The sequence below is a fragment of the Lissotriton vulgaris genome, chromosome 4_1 (assembly GCF_964263255.1).
Source record: "Lissotriton vulgaris chromosome 4_1, aLisVul1.2, whole genome shotgun sequence".
Taxonomy (NCBI): domain Eukaryota; kingdom Metazoa; phylum Chordata; class Amphibia; order Caudata; family Salamandridae; genus Lissotriton; species Lissotriton vulgaris.
In genome coordinates this window covers 1,676,206,231-1,676,224,660 of record NC_141691.1, presented here as the reverse complement: position 1 = coordinate 1,676,224,660, position 18,430 = coordinate 1,676,206,231, and the positions used below count along the sequence as shown (strand labels likewise).

The following is an 18,430-nucleotide window of genomic DNA, read 5'->3' as shown; positions in this document are numbered from 1 at the left end:
GTCCCTGGGGCTCAGTACTGTCTCCTGTCATTTTCAGTCTGTACATGGAGCTGTTTGACGCGTTACTCACAGATAACAACATTGAGATTCACCAATGTGTCACAACTCTTCTTGAATTTATTTTTTTTCCACTTGAGACGCTCAGCGCCTCAAACACTGCTTACACTTCATCCAGAAGTGGATGTCCTGTGCCTATCTGAAGCTCAACTCAGCCAAGACAAAATTCCTATTATTTGCCAAAAATAATAAACAAGATACATTACGAATATGGTTCAATGACATGAACCTTTACAACTTTGAACCCCAACTTTCACAGAAGCCAAGTCACTGGCATTGACATAGCACGCCAACCTTTCTCTAAAGGAGCACATTGCCAAAGATCAAAGTTGGCATGGGACCAGCTCTAAAAGAAGTCAAATCAATTCACCCAGAAATCGACTGCAGAACTGCTGTTGAAGCCCTCGTACTCTTGCATCTGCATGGTGGTAATGACCTTCTCCAGAGCCCCCAAATGCAACACTGGCATTCTTTGGAGACATCCTGCATGCTGCACGCTGCAGCACGTCTCGTTCAAGACATATGATTACATCGCCTTCATCCTGATAAGCTCCACTGTCTGTGCTTGCCGGCCCACACCATCTTCAAAATCTCCTGCATCATTTACAAAGCTATCACGACCAGCACCCCTGCATATCTTGAAGACAAATTCACCATCTCTAGTGGATCTCAGCCCACCAGGAGACAGGATATAATTAGTCTAAAGAGTAAGAAGAATAAAAAAGGAAAATACAAGACTGCGATCCTTTTTACATCTTTGCACCCATAATCTGGAACAACATCCCTGTATCCATAAGGACCGCCACAATGCTGCTCTTATTTAGGAAAGAGCCCAAGACTCACCTCCTTAAAGAACACCACACCACAATTCATTTCCCATCCTAATCTCAGCTTCCTCTCCTCTTACTTATTGACTTAATATTTGCCTTGGACTAGGTACAGACCTCCTTGTCTTTTGGCTATGTTTGCGCTATAGAAAACCAACATTTTGTATACTTTAATGTGTCACCCTAAGTGAGACGCATATGCCCAGATGTCGGTTTCATGCACTGTCATTTAAACCAAGATATCCCTGGCTGATGAGCCCCAACTTGGGTGAAACCAGCCCTAGGTTGCTAGCTTCCGGTTGAGACACAGGAGCTGGCCTGGCAGTTCGGGCTGGCGTGTTCCTATTGGAGCAGGATGAAGACTGATTTGCATATGTCTGGGTCTAAGCTGAGGTGGCATGGTGTTCGAAATAATGATGGACTGGGATGCGGCCCAAGTGTTTACCAGTGGCTGAGATTAATTCAAGCATTACAGCCATCACCTTTTTCTATACTTTAGCCACCATTTACCATAAACCTATTCTGAAGTTAAATAGTTTGAACAGTGTAAATCAATCATTCTTCTACCTTTTTAGGTCCTGAGAGCATGCATGTGGCAAAGATTAACAGTTTCAGACAGCACAGTGTCCTATTAGCAGCAAAATTAGGGTGCAAAAAGAATCAACAATCCGGGGTGATCATGCAGAAAAGATCAATTTGATACTAGGGTATTGAAGCGAAGGAGAATGATGATGTAGAACTATTTTGTGCAAGTTGGAAGTAACTGAAGTACATTTTTCCTAAACAAAAGAATAGATAGGTGAATGGCTAGTTATTTTTACAATGTGGAAGAAAGGAGCATTTTACAAAGAAATGCACTAAATTACAGTCAGGAAGTGACATGCCTCAACAGTAGACGAGGTGAATCAGTGAGTAAATAGCCAACAATTGGCTCATCTTGTCAAACCACGAGTCAGCAAGCAAGTTCTTGATGTTCCTCTAAAAGTTTAATTAAAAGGCTTTTGGCGGAATTGTATAATCTTATAAATACAAAATTATTACATGAACAGTAGACTCTACTGGAATTGTGAAATTGATACGGAGCGCTTTTAGATGTGGAATGTACTTCTCATATCTGTTTAATAGAGAAAAGCATTGCAGGCCATGATGAGAAAATGAAACTAGTTTTGAATGATGCAGCAGCGTTTAAGTCTGGATATGCGTTGGAGTAAAATGTCCAGTCTTGCAAAATCTGAATATCCCGTGAAAAAATCTAAAGTTTCAATTTAATTTAGTGATGTGTTTTACATCAAACATTTTTAAAAATAAAAACAGTCCAAGACAACCTGTGTTAATTAAAAGTTACCTAACAGAAAAAAAGTTAAAAAGTTACCGAAGTGATAATTCTTGAAGAAAATTGAGATCATGTTGATTTTATATCGCTCAAGAGGCAAATAGGGATGATTTGAACTGACTTTCCCCCAAATTATGCAGCAAAAATAATGCCTTTTTAATAGTAAATTAATGAACTGCCCTTTATCCTTCAAAGGACTGATTAATTGCAGTTATATCGAATCTACTGCTTTCAACTAGTTGGGGGTTTGTTGAAGAAGGTAAAAACAGCAACTGTGGGGCTTATTTACAAGCCCCTATCGCCACAGGAACATCACATTTAGTGACGGTCCTGTGGTGATATGAGCTTTGCATTATTTACAAGGCAGTGTTAAGCCACTTAACGTGGCTTAACTTTGCCTTGTAAATAAGGCACCCTTAGTATGAAAGGGGCAGGCAATGGGTGTTGCTGTGGACGTTCCACCGCAACACCCATTGATAGTGATGCTGCCCCATATTTACAAGGGTGGCGTAACCAGCCTAGTTTACTCAGGAACACTACATTAAAAATTAACTACACCGAATAAGGACATCGTAATCTTCATTTGTGAACAATAGAAACGTTGTTGTACTGTTTTTTTACTCTCTTACATGTGTATAGGACTTGTTGTATTTATGCATTCGGACCACCTGGTCCCAATTCTGGGGGTTTAAGGTTTTTTTCCCCCCACCTGTGGCACAGCATTGATCTGTCCTTACCCAACATAATCACTTTCAGGTTATTGGTGTAGCGCTGTTTTGGAATACCTGTGAGAATTAACACCCCCCGCCTCTTTTTCAGCCTTCGTAAATATAGGGAGGCGCCAAAATTAAGACCATGCAAAATCTGGTCTTACCCTGGAGAGACGAGGAGAAATGTTTCATTTCTCCTCGTTTTTGCTGTTTCTATGTGTGCTGCATTGTGCAGCACACATAGAAACAGCAAAACTCGATAGATTTTTTATGTGCAGGAAGGTGTTCCTTCCTGCACATAAACAAACATTTAAAAAAAATTACGTTTTGCAACTTCTATGTGTGCTGCATTAATCAGCACACATAGAAGTTTTAGATTGTTTATGTGCATGAAGGAACAACTTCCTGCAAATAAATAATCATTCCCCTCAACGCAGTCACCCTTGCACTATGGTGCTCGGCACGTAGTTAAAGTCAGTGCTGGGGTAAATGCAAGTCTGCACCATATTCTTGTCAATAGGACTGCGATTCAGAAGTGGTGGAGCGCGGAGTTAAGCCAAGGAGGCTAACGCCGCTCTCCGTCACTTTCTTGTAAATATGATCCTGTGTTTTCCAAATTGCCAAAATGAGAAACCTATCAGCTCTCAAGAATTAAAAAAGGAAAAACTGTGGAAACCTACCTTATGTCAAACCCTGATTTTACTTTTTTTCGAAGATTTGATAATGTTGTTTGGCTTATCCAGAGACCAACTGCATTTCAGTGCTTTGGAATCAATATTATTTGAGAATAATTCTCAGTATTCCTCAACATTTGCTTGAATGGCTTAATGATGCATCTAAGATGGATGCAAACCATATAACAGTTACGAACATGCTTTTATAGATAATTGAGAGCACTATCAGGGATCATTTTACACTAAGTGACCTGGGGGCATTTTGGTATTGTTGATAGGGCTGAAGATACTTGTCTGGCAATTTTTACACTAAGGATCTCACCAGTAAGCATGGGCGGAAAATCCGTTCCGCTCGCAAATTTTGCGGATTTTTGGGAAATTCGCATTCCGCGAACTCTTGCGAATTTACCGAAAATCCGCAAATTCGCACGCAGCGGATTTTTTTGCTTGGTGATACAATATTGCGGCGTGCGGCGTTCACTTACCGTCATTCAGCGTTTGGCGAGTTGTTTTTCTCGATATTTCGCAAGTGCTGTGCCATTTTGGATCTTGCTGCGGGATCCCGCAGGAGTTTGGCGACGCATCGCGAGAGTTCGCAATTGCGAACATGTAGATGCGGCGGGCAGCAACAATCTCGCACTCGCGAAATTACAAAATTTGCAATTCTGCACAAGAAATCCACCAGGAAGCAGCATAAACCTTCTGAAAATGATGATTTTTATCAGAATAACTCCACAGGTTGACATGTGCCTGCACATTTTTGGATTTGAGGCCTTTTTGACTTTCTTTGGATCCCTTTTGGATTAGAAATCAACTTTCACAAGTAAGTTTGTTTGGGGCATTACAGTTGCTGTTCTGCAGAAAAACGAGTTTTGCAAAACTGAAAGCACTCAGCAGGTGCAAATGTTCACTCATCATTAGTAACCATTCCCTGTAGTGTTTCCTGAGGGGCCCCTCAAAAGTTCAGTTGCCTATGTACAGTTGCTGTTCTGCAGAAAAACGAGTTTTGCAAAACTGAAAGCACTCAGCAGGTGCAAAAGTTCAAACTCATCATTAGTAACCATTCCCTGTAGTGCTTCCTGAGGGGCCCCTCCAGAGTTCAGTTGCCTACTTGCAACTATTCTATGACCCTGCTCTGATCCTCACAGCAGGCTCATAGAATAGCTACAAGTAGGCCACAAAGGTCCTGGGAAAAAAAACTTGCACTGCAACAGAAAGCAAATTACAGATAAGGAAGCAGGTGCCAGACAGGAAGTTTAAATTCAGTGACACATTAATCAACCCCAAATTAATTCATGTCAGTTGAAGCAGGGCAGGTGTGCTTGCTCCCCCCCCATAAGCTACAGTGATGAATCAGAGGGTGGCAGTGATGTACCAGAGGGTGGCATGGGTGAATCAGAGGGTGGCAGTGGTGAAACAGAGGGTGCTGTGAACCTGTGATGATGAACCAGACGTAGAAACAACAAAGTTGCGACCGTTGCGAGCCGACAAGTAAGTTTGCAATTGCGAACTGGTACAAAACCCTTGCGAACACACAAAAAAAAAATCCGCAAATTCGAGAGAGTTCGCGGATTTTGCGGATTGCGAGTTCGCAAATATGCAAATTCACGAACGCCAGATTCGCAAAATTCGCCCATGCTTACTCACCAGTGCACATTTAGCATTGGCACCATTGTGAGGGTGTTTTATCACATTTGAATAAGGTGTGGCCCTGTGCAAATAAGGAACAGTTTGCCATTACACCTGTCATATACTACAGACATGTACACAGAGGTAAAGATACAGCCAGAATGTGCACTCACTGTTCAACTCTTAGGGGTGGCAAACAGTCAGTGCTCCCTCGAAGTCGCACCTCGGGAGAGGGGCATGGTGCTCAGCCATTCTCTCCTCTTTAAACAGAGGCTGATCTGCCTACAGAGAAATAACAAACGATGATTTCAAACTCAAACTCTATCTTTCACTAATGTGATCTCCTAAGAGCAGGCCCTACTGTCAGAGCTTGTATCTGCTCTGAGGGCACAGATATTTGTTAGATAATCAGGTGCACCTAGTTAAGGCAAACCAAGATAGTACAACCCATATATAAATTGAGCATATAGGTGCCGAACTGGTAGTATGCAGATTTTGTGAACTGAGGGAAATTCTTGATCATGTGTTCTCATCACATAAGGCTGCTATGACTCAATAAAGGTGTATGTGATACGCAGTTCAGTGCAGGAAGAAAATGCAGACTTCTCTCCAAATAACACATCACCAGAAAGCCAGCACAGCATAGTACCTGCTTTCACTTCTGAAATAGTCAGACCTTTTCATTCAACAAATTAATTTCTTCCATTGTCTGGATGATAGCAGTGCTCTGAAATATGGCACCTTCCCAATACAACTTTGGCACCCCTGTAAGGTATTCTACATGGTGCAAGTAGTCACATCAAGGGTTTAAGAAAATTCTAACACATTGTCCCAACACCGAAGGAACTACATTGGCTACCCTCCAGGACTGCATTATTTTCAAGATCAATTGTATCACCTACAAGTGCATCAAATTTGATACAATAACATATCTGGGCATGAAATGAACAGTTCAGCTGGAGAGTACCAAACCAAAACCCTGTATATTGCTAGTATAGAGACGAATACGTGTAAAAAAAAAATTCTTCATCTAACAATCAATCAATCAGCATTTATAAAGTACGGCTAATCTCCCGATAGGGTATTCAATCGCTTGCAGATCCCGGCGGCTTATTCGAACAGCCAGGTCTTAAGGGCCATTTGGAATTCTAGAAGCGAGGTGATGGTCCGGAGTTGTGGGGGAAGGCTGTTCCAGCTCTTTGCTGTGATGTGGGAGTAAAATCATCCTCCACTTCTGCTTCAGTAGATACAGGGAGTATATAGGCAAGAGAGATGGAGGTGGAGCGTAGTCTTCTCAACATAGTCTGATCTACTTGCTAACGGTATCGTTACCGCGCCTCAATGTCCCCTACAAAAGGGGGTGGTGATGGACGGAGCTTCTGAATCAATCAAACACTCACACCCAGTCAAAAGATCTGGGTTTAATCCATCACCGTTCTTTAGCCCACTCTGCTACCCCAGTTCAGACATGGCTATATGCAAATTAGTCTGACCCTGTGCCTCATGGGAAAAGAACAGCCCGAACTGCCAACCAATGTCTTCCCTGGACCGGAAACAAGCTTCCGAGGACCGGTTTCTGGCATTCCAGCCGTCTTCAGCCCGGCTTGCTTGAATCCAGTGGCAAAGTGAGCAAGGGACTCACGTCTGAGCATACCCTGCCACACTAATGGTGGCCAAAAGCGGTCCAAAAGGGGGTGGTGATGGACGGAGCATCTGAATCAATCAAACACTCACACCCAGTCAAAAGATCTGAGTTTAATCCATCACCGTTCTTTAGTCCACTCTGCCACCCCAGTTCAGACATGGCTATATGCAAATCAGTCTGACCCCGTGCCTCATGGGAACAGTCCAGCCCGAACTGCCAAGCCATGTCTTCCCTGGACCGGAAACAAGCTTCCGAGGACAGGTTTCTGGCATTCCAGCCGTCTTCAGCCCGGCTTGCTTGAATCCAGTGGCAAAGTGAGCAAGGGACTCACATCTGACCATACCCTGCCACACTTATGGCGGGCAAAAGCGGTACAAAAGGGGGTGGTGATGGACGGAGCATCTGAATCAATCAAACAATCACAGCCAGTCAAAAGATCTGGGTTTAATCCATCACCGTTCTTTAGCCCACTCTACCACCTCAGTTCAGACATGGCTATATGCAAATCAGTCTGACCCTGTGCCTCACGGGAACAGTCCAGCCCAAACTGCCAAGCCATGTCTTCCCTTGACCGGAAACAAGCTTCCGAGGACCGGTTTATTCAATTCCAGCCGTCTTCAGCCCAGCTTGCTTGAATCCAATGGCAAAGTGAGCAAGGGACTCACGTCTGAGCATACCCTGCCACACTTATGGCGGCCAAAAGCGGTACAAAAGGGGTTGGTGATGGACAGAGCATATGAATCAATCAAACACTCACACCAGTCAAAAGAACTGGGTTTAATCCATCACCGTTCTTTAGCCCACTCTGCCACCCCAGTTCAGACATGGCTATATGCAAATCAGTCTGACCCTGTGCCTCATGGGAACAGTCCAGCCCGAACTGCAAAGCCATGTCTTCCCTGGACCGGAAACAAGCTTCCGAGGACCGGTTTCTGGCATTCCAGCCGTCTTCAGCCCCGCTTGCTTGAATCCAGTGGCAAAGTGAGCAAGGGACTCACGTCTGAGCATACCCTGCCACAAGTGTGCAAGGGACTCACGTGCAATCAGGGCAATTTCAGTGCTCTGATTGCTGTGGAAGCCTGATTGGGATGCATTGAGTAGTTTGTTCTGCTCCAGTGTGTCATGCATTGCTTGTTGATGATCTTTTCCAGTACTTTCACTGGGAATGGGGAGCATGGAGATTGGCTTTGGTTTTGAGTTCGCTGGGGTCAGTGAAGTGTGTTTTGAGTAGTAGTCTGACTTTGGCGTTTTTCCATGTATCGGGAAAAGTTGTGGTGGTGATAGAGGTGTTGAGCAGGGTAATGAGTTCCTGGCTGATCCTTTGGTTTCCCAGGTTGAAGATGTGGTGTGTGAAGGGTCTGTGGGAGTTCCTGAGTGGATGGATTTCATGGTGGAGGTGGTGTCCTGAGTGGAGAGAAGGCTTCAGGTGGTCAGCCTGTAGCCCGTGCAAGTTGCGGTGGTAGGGTATCTGTTGAGGAAGTTTGGAGGTGTGGGTTGTGGTTCAAAGTGTCTGTATATAGTTGCAATCTTGTCATGGAAGAATTCGGTGAGTTTGTTGCGCAGCTCTTGTGAGGACTGAGGTATTTGGTTTTTCGGAACCCAATGGTGCCAGGGAGAACACCCAAAGACCTCGAGTCCTTCCTGTTTCAGACTACAGAAACACAGAGTCTTCTAGGTGAAGTCAAAGATTGTATTTATTGGCTACAACCAGAAACAGGTATCCTAGAAGTACAACAGCATGTATGTTCTCAGGAGACTGCTCGAATTTACAAAGCCAGCCTTCTCTTTTTATACAAAATAATAAGCTTCAGGCAAACATTTCTTATTTTACAGTTGACTATACAAATATTTTTACTACAAAGGAAAAAGCAGAGTCATGATGACAAGCCCACATTTCTGTTCGTCCAGCTCATAATTAATTACCCGGCAAGATCCAGTACTTCCATCAGATATCGACAGACCCCCAATAAAATCGGGCCCCTCCTCCTCGTAAAGCAAGTCATAAAGCAAGAAACAGGGACAGGTGTGTGCAAGATTAGGCATAGTTTGTGTGCGATGAAAGGTTTATGACATGTTGTGCCTTGATACTAATCTCATTCGGCCACTGGGAAAGGAACTGCCCGAACAGGTTTGGCTTGAGGCAGTGGAGTCAGCTCGCCCAGGTCACAGAGGAGTCAGCAAAGGTGTACGTGTCCTTCAGGTCGAATTCTGCCTTAGTTATTTGGCTATGTGAGGGCAATCACAAAATGGCTGCCGCTCACAAAAGGGAACCCGAGGGTTCAAGACGAAAACTTCGATTTAAGGGTGATTTTGTCACTCGATCGTGACAATCAGGGCAATTTCAGTGCTCTGATTGCTGTGGAAGCCTGATTGGGATGCGTTGAGTAGCTTGTTCTGCTCCAGTGTGTCATGCGTTGCTTGTTGATGATCTTTTCCAGTCCTTTCACTGGGAATGGGGAGCATGGAGATTGGCTTTGGTTTTGAGTTCGCTGGGGTCAGTGAAGTGTGTTTTGAGTAGTAGTCTGACTTTGGCGTTTTTCCATGTATCGTGAAAAGTTGTGGTGGTGATAGAGGTGTTGAGCAGGGTAATGAGTTCCTGGCTGATCCTTTGGTTTCCCAGGTTGAAGATGTGGTGTGTGAAGGGTCTGTGGGAGTTCCTGAGTGGATGGATTTCATGGTGGAGGTGGTGTCCTGAGTGGAGAGAAGGCTTCAGGTGGTCAGCCTGTAGCCCGTGCAAGTTGCGGTGGTAGGGTATCTGTTGAGGAAGTTTGGAGGTGTGGGTTGTGGTTCAAAGTGTCTGTATATAGTTGCAATCTTGTCATGGAAGAATTCGGTGAGTTTGTTGCGCAGCTCTTGTGAGGACTGAGGTATTGCGTTTTTCGGAACCCAATGGTGCCAGGGAGACCACCCAAAGACCTCGAGTCCTTCCTGTTTCAGACTACAGAAACACAGAGTCTTCTAGGTGAAGTCAAAGATCGTATTTATTGGCTGCAACCAGTAACAGGTATCCTAGAAGTACAACAGCATGTATGTTCTCAGGAGACTGCTCGAATTTACAAAGCCAGCCTTCACTTTTTATACAAAATAATAAGCTTCAGGCAAACATTCCCTATTTTACAGTTGACCATACAAATATTTTTACTACAAAGGAAAAAGCAGAGTCATGATGACAAGCCCACATTTCTGTTCGTCCAGCTCATAATTAATTACCCGGCAAGGTCCAGTACTTCTATCAGATATCGACAGACCCCCAATAAAATCGGGCACCTCCTCCTCGTATAGCAAGTCATAAAGCAAGAAACAGGGACAGGTGTGTGCAAGATTAGGCATAGTTTGTGTGCGATTAAAGGTTTATGACATGTTGTGCCTTGATACTAATCTCATTCGGCCACTGGGAAAGAACTGCCCGAACAGGTTTGGCTTGAGGCAGTGGAGTCAGCTCGCCCAGGTCACAGAGGAGTCAGCAAAGGTGTACGTATCCTTCAGGTCGAATTCTGCCTTAGTTATTTGGCTATGTGAGGGCAATCACAAAATGGCTGCCGCTCACAAAATGGAACCCGAGGGTTCAAGACGAAAACTTCGATTTAAGGGTGATTTCGTCACTCGATCGTGACGAAAATACTTATGTATAGTATTTAAGTCATTACCGGTCTGCTAGTACCAAAATCGTCATGATACAATGATATTTATGACACGAGCGCAGAGCTTCGGTACCACAGAATAGCAGAGTCCAGAATTTTCAGTACCACAGACCCTCCTTTTGCCCTTCCATAGGCAATAACCTATACTCATGCTAATCTGAGTCCAGGTCTGTATTCCTAAAGTCATTGAGATGTTGCTGTAGCATCATCCTATTACTTAGTTCATCTCTTGACACAGGTTTCCTTACACATGATGTAGCACAGAGGCCACATATTGCAGGAGCACACTGCACACACAGACAGAAAAAGAAAAGGATAGCTAGGATCATCCCAACGACTATCAGAATCTTCCATCCCCAGGCAGATATCAGTTCCCAGAACCACCCCATCAAGGACCAGCCTCCTTCATCCACGTGAATGGATTCAGAGATCTTATGCAGTTTGGAGATGGCCTGGTATACTGTCGGAGCGTTATCGGGGATAAAAACGCAGCAACTTGATTGGATCACTTTACATACCCCATCTCGGTCTGCAAGTATGACATCTAACGCGACCCTGTTTTGGAGAGTCATAAGGCGATCCGACTGGAGCTCAGCAGTCAAATTACTAAGGGCACCGGCAGTTTCAACTATGGTGGATTCAACCACCCTTGCCAATTGCCTTATGTTCCTGTTGTTCACCATCGGCCCCCAAAACGGCAGAAAACCCTTTGCAAAATCTCCGAATTCTTGTCCTGCAGTGTCTTCTTTACTGATGACACCTCTAACTATCCTTGTCCTATGGTAATCTGCCGCGGCCATGTAGGTGGGAGGCAACAGGAACGAGACAAAACATGTGCCCGAGAAGTCAGGGGGCAACCATGTGTAGGCTCTATCATGGCAGATGAAATAAGTACCCTTAGCTGCTAAGAACGAAGAGGAATTTCGAGATGTAAACACATAAGTTTCCGGGCAGACGCTCTTCCCCAACTGAGCTCTGGGATTTTTGCCATTACCTTGCAGACATAGGTGACCCTGATGGGGTACAATGCAAATAGAGGAGGATCTCTTTGCTCGCTGGTTCTCACTTAAAGCAACTCCATATTTTGTCATATTCCATTTTACATAGGCTTGCAACTCATCTTTAGGAATCGATCTATACGAGTCAATTGTTCTGCTCATATTTGCAATTCCTACTACTAGTGCTTTGTTGCTTGAGTTACTTTTCGTGGAATGTGGAGAATATGGTTCAATAGCAAATATGAACATTGTTTGGAATGCCCATAATGAACCAATGTAGCTAAAGTGTAAGACCAGGTATGGGATACCCTTGTCTGTTGTGTGCGGCATAAGACCACACACCCAGCAGTTAGTTGTGTTTACTACTAATTGGTGTTGGTGTAAAAGCCGAATGAAAGAGTTATTAATAAACTCTAATCTTCTTGAGGACTCATGTTCAGGCAGGGGGTAAAAAGAGTGAGAGTAAACAGTAGGAGGAGGTATGGGCTGTGTAGTGGGTGCGTATGAAACTTGAAAAGTGTATAAAACATATCCTATTAAAAATATCATGATACCAAGCAACACAAAAATACAACATATCAACGATCTCTTCTTTGACATTAATATACACATTTTATCTTTAAAGTTCATTCGTTTGGCAGGTCTCTCCATCTCAGAAAACTCCATCCTCTCTAATTTGCTGCCCGCGGTGGTAGGGTGTTTCTGCTGAAGAGTGCTTCTGTCAGTCCAGGGCAACTCCCTTAGACCAACCAGAACTGTCAACCTAACCGTCTTCAGCTGCACTCCAAAGACTTGGGCAACCGCGAGCCTAGCAGCAGAACCGGATGGCGGTTCGAAAAACAAAAATGAGCAAGTTTCTTGGATGAGGGAGCTGCACAATAAAAAGTAAAAAGAAATATTTTATTTGTCCATAGTCATAGTTCTTGGCCTCAAATTGTAACGGTTTCTGCCAGGTGCTGTCTGGTCTTGGAAAAGGAGTTCAGGCTCTGTAGTGTTCAATTGAATTGACGGAGGCACAGCTTATTGCAAAATGTTGTCGCTTTCCTGTTCAGAAGTTGTTCCTTTTAAACGTGCATTGCTAAAAGGTAGGAAACGAGGCACGGTCTCGGTTTCAGAGTCAGCGATCCCCTTCTGGACCCACCGGTCGTACGGAAGAGGCAGTGGGACCCTCTTACAATGATTGCCGTGGACCCAATGTTTCTTTCCTTCAACTCGAATGGCCGATCTTGTCGAGAGAAGAACTAGATGAGGGCCGGTCCACCGAGGCTGGTCATTCTTTGTTCGCTGGAAATTATTAACCAGCACGTAAGATCCAGGATCGATAGGATGCCCTGGAGCTTCAGAAGCCTGAGGTAGAATGTTGTGGACCTGTTGGTGTAAAACACGCAATTTAGCCGTCAATTCATACAAATAATCAAGCAGCACAGGGTGTTCTATTTCGCTAAACCTGGTGGGCCTTGGCACTCCCCATATGTTGGCCGGGCGGCCGAACACAATTTCATAAGGACTAAGTCCCACTTTTGAGTGAACAGTCATTCTTGTTGATAGGAGTGCCAAGGGCAGGGCGTCAGGCCATTTAAGACCTGTGCTAGCTTGAATCTTGGCCAATTTCAGTTTTAACGTGCCATTATAGCACTCTACTAGTCCAGCTGATTGGGGGTGATTTGCAGCGTGAAACTTTTGCTGAATGCCTAGCCCCTCACACACTTTCTTCATCACTCGACCCACAAATTCACTCCCATTATCACTCCAAACCATTCTAGGCATTCCAAATCTGGGGAAAAAAAGGGCTTTGGCTGCGGACAAAGCAGTGTTGTCCTTTAGGGGGTATGCTTCGACCCATCTTGAAAAGGCACAAACAACAACGGGTACGTATTTCAAATTGTTACACCTTTCCATGTGGATGAAATCTAGCTGCAAAACCTCGAACGGATACGTTGGAGGCGCAAAATGACCTACCAGGATTGTATTTCAGGCACACCATACAATTCTTGACCACATTCTCTGCACACTTAGGGATTCCAGCATTTTGCCATACTGGAGCCAACAACTTACAGATCCCTTTTACACTGATATGAGTCATTCCATGAGCCATTGTCACCACTGCAAGCACATACGCATCGGGTAACAACCATCGCTGATATTCTGACAATTCAACCCAACAACCATTCGCATCCAGTTCACCCTTACTTTCTCTCCATTCATTCAACTCTTTCTCTGGGGCTTCAGCTTGAATGGACTTCACGCTCTCAATCGTATCTTCGCACATACCAACATCACCAATCCATCTCGCAGGGCCTGCAACATACATTTGACTCATTACATTCCTAGCAATTTCTTTCGCAACTTCATCCGCAAACGCATTTCCACGACCAACATCATCCGTAATCTTTTTGTGGGCACTGCATTTCACAATTGCAACCTGTAACGGCAAGGTCAGTGACTCGAGAAGCTCATTCACCAACTGACCATGCTGAATCTTAGCACCATGCGAAGTCAGGAACCCTCGTTCTTTCCACAATCGTCCAAAACTCTGAGCCACACCAAATGCATACTGGCTGTCCGTGTACACATTCACTCGTTTCGCTCTTGTAAGTGCAATCAACTCTGCTGCTTGCGCTGAATTGTGTGGGATACGTGCAGCTTCAACAATCGTATGCAAAGTCGTAACAGCATATGCTGCAGTCGTATCACCATTCGGCAACTTGAAACATGAACCATCAACCCACAAAGTACCATCACATTCTGGAAGAGGAGTGTCTCTAAGATCTATCCTCCCTTTCGTCTCTTCCTCTGTTCTCAGAAAACAGTCATGCTGATCTACACTATCATCATCTGTCTCAGCTAAAATCGGCAACAATGTGGCTGGGTTTAGTGTATTGCACCTCTTTATGTGCACATGACTTGCCAACAGTGTCAGATCATACCCTGACAATCGAGCACTAGTTAAGTGCTGTGTCTTTGTTCGGTTTAACAGAATGTCCACTGCATGCGGGACCATCACAATTAACATTTTATTCATTACTAACCCAGCAGACTGTCGAATAGAAATAGCTGCTGCCGCAGTGGCTCTCAAACAACTTGGCAACGCCTTAGCTACCGGATCTAAAGTCGCCGAAAAATACGCGCATGGACGCTGTTTATCCCCAAAAGACTGTGTCAGAACTGACAATGCGCAACCTTCTTTCTCATGGACATACAATGCGAAAGGCTTACTGTAGTCGGGGGTACCCACACAGGAGCCGAACACAATGCATCACGCAATTCGGAAAAACTTTTCTGACACTCTTCAGACCACGGAATGGGATTTGGTGTATCTTTACAAGTTAATACCACCAAAGGTTTGGCCAGTAAGGAAAAATTCGGTATCCATTGTCTGCAATATGATGTAATGCCCAGGAAAGCACGCACTTCTCTCTGGGTCCTTGGGACACTCAATTTTGCAATTGCCTGAATTCTTTCTGGGGTCAGTTTCCTTCCCTCCTTCGATAAGAGGTGACCTAAGTAGGTTACTTCTTGTCGACAATATTGCAATTTTGAAAGAGAGACTTTGTGGCGCAGATCACACAAATGACGTAACAACGACAATGTGGCTTCTTTACAAATATCCTCAGTATCTGCAGCTATTAGCAAATCATCGACGTATTGAATAAGGGTGGCGCCGTCAGGTAAAACAATCGTGTCAAGCTGTGGGTTTAAAGCCTGACTGTATATTGATGGACTTTCACAGTAGCCCTGAGGAGCGCGTTTGAAGCGGAAACTTCGTCCTCCTAAACTGAAGCCAAAAATATCCCTGCTCTCCTCGGCAATCGGGATGCTGAAGAAAGCATTCTTCAAGTCAATCACTGAGAATCAAGTGGCTGAAGCTGGAATCATAGTCAATAGGGCAGTAATATCGGGGACAACGGGAAACTGTGGCACAACTATTTTATTGACCTCCCTAAGATCAATCACAAATCTGTAAACAGGTGGCTGGGAAGGATCAGTACGCTTCAAAACCGGCAGAACAGGACTATTACAAACATTGCCTCTTGTCTCTTCAATTACATCTTTCTCAATCAGATCATAAATGATCACTAACAACGCCTTTTCACCTTCGCTAGAGATCTTGTATTGGGGAATGCATGGCATTCTAACATTGGCTTTCAATGTTACAACATATGGCGCTATTTTTAAGAGACCCACATCATTAGGTCCAGTAGCCCAAAGAATATCCGGAAGAGAAGACAATTCTGTCGGAAGTTTATCCTTCGACAAATACATTGGAGAAACCACTTTCTTACCCAGTGTAAGTTGTACTCCCGAAGGAGAACAGTACAAAGTCGCATATAGTCTTTTCAACAGATCCAATCCCAACAAATTTTCACCACAACCTGTTGTAAGATTAAGGGGTGCTTCAAATTCACAAGGTCCAACAGAAAGAGACATAGGACTAGAAATCGGGTTCCTAACCGGGGCGCAAGAAAAACCTACTGAAACGTTCATTTCGCCAGACAAAGGTGCGCCAGGGAGTTTTGAGTGCATAATTGAACTCTTTGTAGCACCAGTATCCAACAGAAAAGGCTCTGACACACCTGATGTAATCACCTCAACATAAGGTCCACTCTGATCTACTGGAACTGAAACAACTCCCTCTCTTTGTCCATGGCTTTCGTAGCAATCATCACCTTCCATATTCTCATTTTCTGCATAATAGTCATCAGCATAGTACTGAGCCGTCCTAGCAAACGCGTTATTCTGCTGGTCGAAACTATTCATGGAATTCTGAGGCGGGAAAGAACGAGCGTTCTGGGAGAAATTTCCACGTCCCCTACCTCTAGGAGCTTGTTGAACACCTCGACCTCTTGCAACAGAAGCACCATTCGTACGCTGTAACAAAACCAGACAACTATTCTTGAAATGACCCTCTTCCTTAACATACGCACACTGATTGGGTCCATACGGTAAACGTTGCTGAGAAGACTCGTTTCTTTGCGAGTTCCTCGAATATTGTTGAGGTTACCGATAGTCACGCTGACTAGTAGTACGAGGTGGATAAGCTTGCTGTAGAAGGACTTTAGTTTTCAATTCCTTAGTCTTTTTATCCGCTTTCTCCAACTCATCTTTACGCCTATTTTCATAGTACTGGGCCGTAGCTAAAATCTGTGCTGACGTGGAAACAGCCCAAGCACTCTCAGAATCCTTCAACTTATTACATAATTCAGGAAGCAAATTATGTACAAATTTGTCAACAAACAATCTCTGACCACCCTCCGTAGACATATCCTGACCACTATGATCTACAAAAGTCTCCTCGAACCTCGTGAAAAAGTCAGACACAGTCTCATCTTTCTTCTGTTTGCATGCAGACAACTTGTCCCAATTAACACGCAATTCGGGCATTAGAGTCTTCATATACGTAATAATCTTATCAGGGAGTTCAGTAATCAGATCCTCAGGCTTAGCACCTCCTACTTGTCTATTGTCGGCGTCTCTAAGATTAACCCATGTATCACCCAAGTCAACCACATGATCTGTATGACGAATCTTACTCCAAATAGGTTGTGGAACAACTTTTCCAAACAACATGTCAATGTCCGCCAAATTCATAATACACGAACCCACAGTCTGAGTCAGTTCTTTATAGTACCCTGCTGGATTCTTGCGTGGATCAGGTAAAGACTGCTTGATAGCTAAAACTTCAGTGCGCTTCCATGGGACATGCACCCAGACGCGCAGGAAATGAGCCGGTACAAGTGGAGGATTATTACCTGGACCAGCAGCCACTTCCTCTTTCCACACAGGGGGAACTTCTCTCATTGGATATTGTCTTGCCTTTTTCTCAACAGAAAAATCAGACTCAAACAAAGTTTGAGAAATACCCTCACTCCTAAACGATAATAATGTCGCAACTGCTTTCTTAACATCAGAACCCACAATCGTGCCCTTTGCAAACTCGAACCGCACACGATATAACTCAGACATATTGCGTTCCGAATTATCTTCCTCCAATTCCTCGCAAAGGAAAACACACATTTTCTCAAAGACGTATCTCTGCTTCGATGCTTCCCACTGATGGAAGACATCCATAATAGATTCCAAATCATATCGTATCGGGTCTGTAACCCATTTATGTGCCAAACGATCCAATATCTCTTTCTCTCTAGAGTCAGGCAACTGACTACGTGACTGTCTGCGCTCTGTAGCTGGGGACATACCCAGTTGTCCCAACCAAGGAGAAAAGAAACCAGAAAAGGCAGCAGTCATTCGCTGTCGGGTAGAAGGAGAAGAAGAAAGGATAAGGCAAGACGGAGAAGAATCCAGAGTCGGAGCAGGAGGAGCATTAAGAACAGACGTAGAAGTAGCAGGCAAAGGCAAAGTTGACGGCCCGTGAGGAGGCTGCGCCAAAGGAACAGCAACCAACGGAAGAGGAGCTGGTTGTGGAGGAATCACAGGTGGCACAATAATCGGAGGTTGTACGGCCACAACTGGTGGCGGAGGTGCCGTAGCGTTTTGTGCATAAGGGGGTGGTGAACTCAAGAGATGTGACATTAACGGATCTTTTTCAAGATCTTTTGCTGCATCTTGCTGAAGAGGCGGCAAAACTGGATAACATTTATCAATCGCCATTTTACGTTGCCTGTGCAACTGCTAACTTGCCTGTTCTTCTTCATTATCCTTAAATGCAACAGCAGCTTGTACCATTGACATACCTCGTTCTCGTTTATTTTTCTTCGCTAATTTCATTTCACTCTGTTTGGCTTCCTTGCGCCATAGGCGGAAAGAGTCAAACATTGCCGGCCAGGCTTTCTTCTTAAAAAGTTTAACCTCTAGATTATCCAAAATTTCTGTGTCAAAGCTACCATATTGGGGCCATTTTAAAACACCATCCTTTCTGGTGTATTGGATCCATACTTCGTTATATGTAATAGGGCCT

General features: G+C 44.3%; 1 protein-coding gene across 1 annotated transcript in view; it reads right to left on the bottom strand.

The window, feature by feature from the left end:
• Window positions 1-583: 583 nt before the first annotated feature.
• Window positions 584-18,430, bottom strand: part of LOC147724397 (endogenous retrovirus group 3 member 1 Env polyprotein-like) — a 135,914-nt gene continuing 118,067 nt past the window's right edge. The window contains exon 4 of the mRNA XM_086918034.1: window positions 584-757. Within this exon, the coding sequence (XP_086774160.1) occupies window positions 584-757 (174 nt within the window). The remainder of the gene's footprint in view (window positions 758-18,430) is intronic.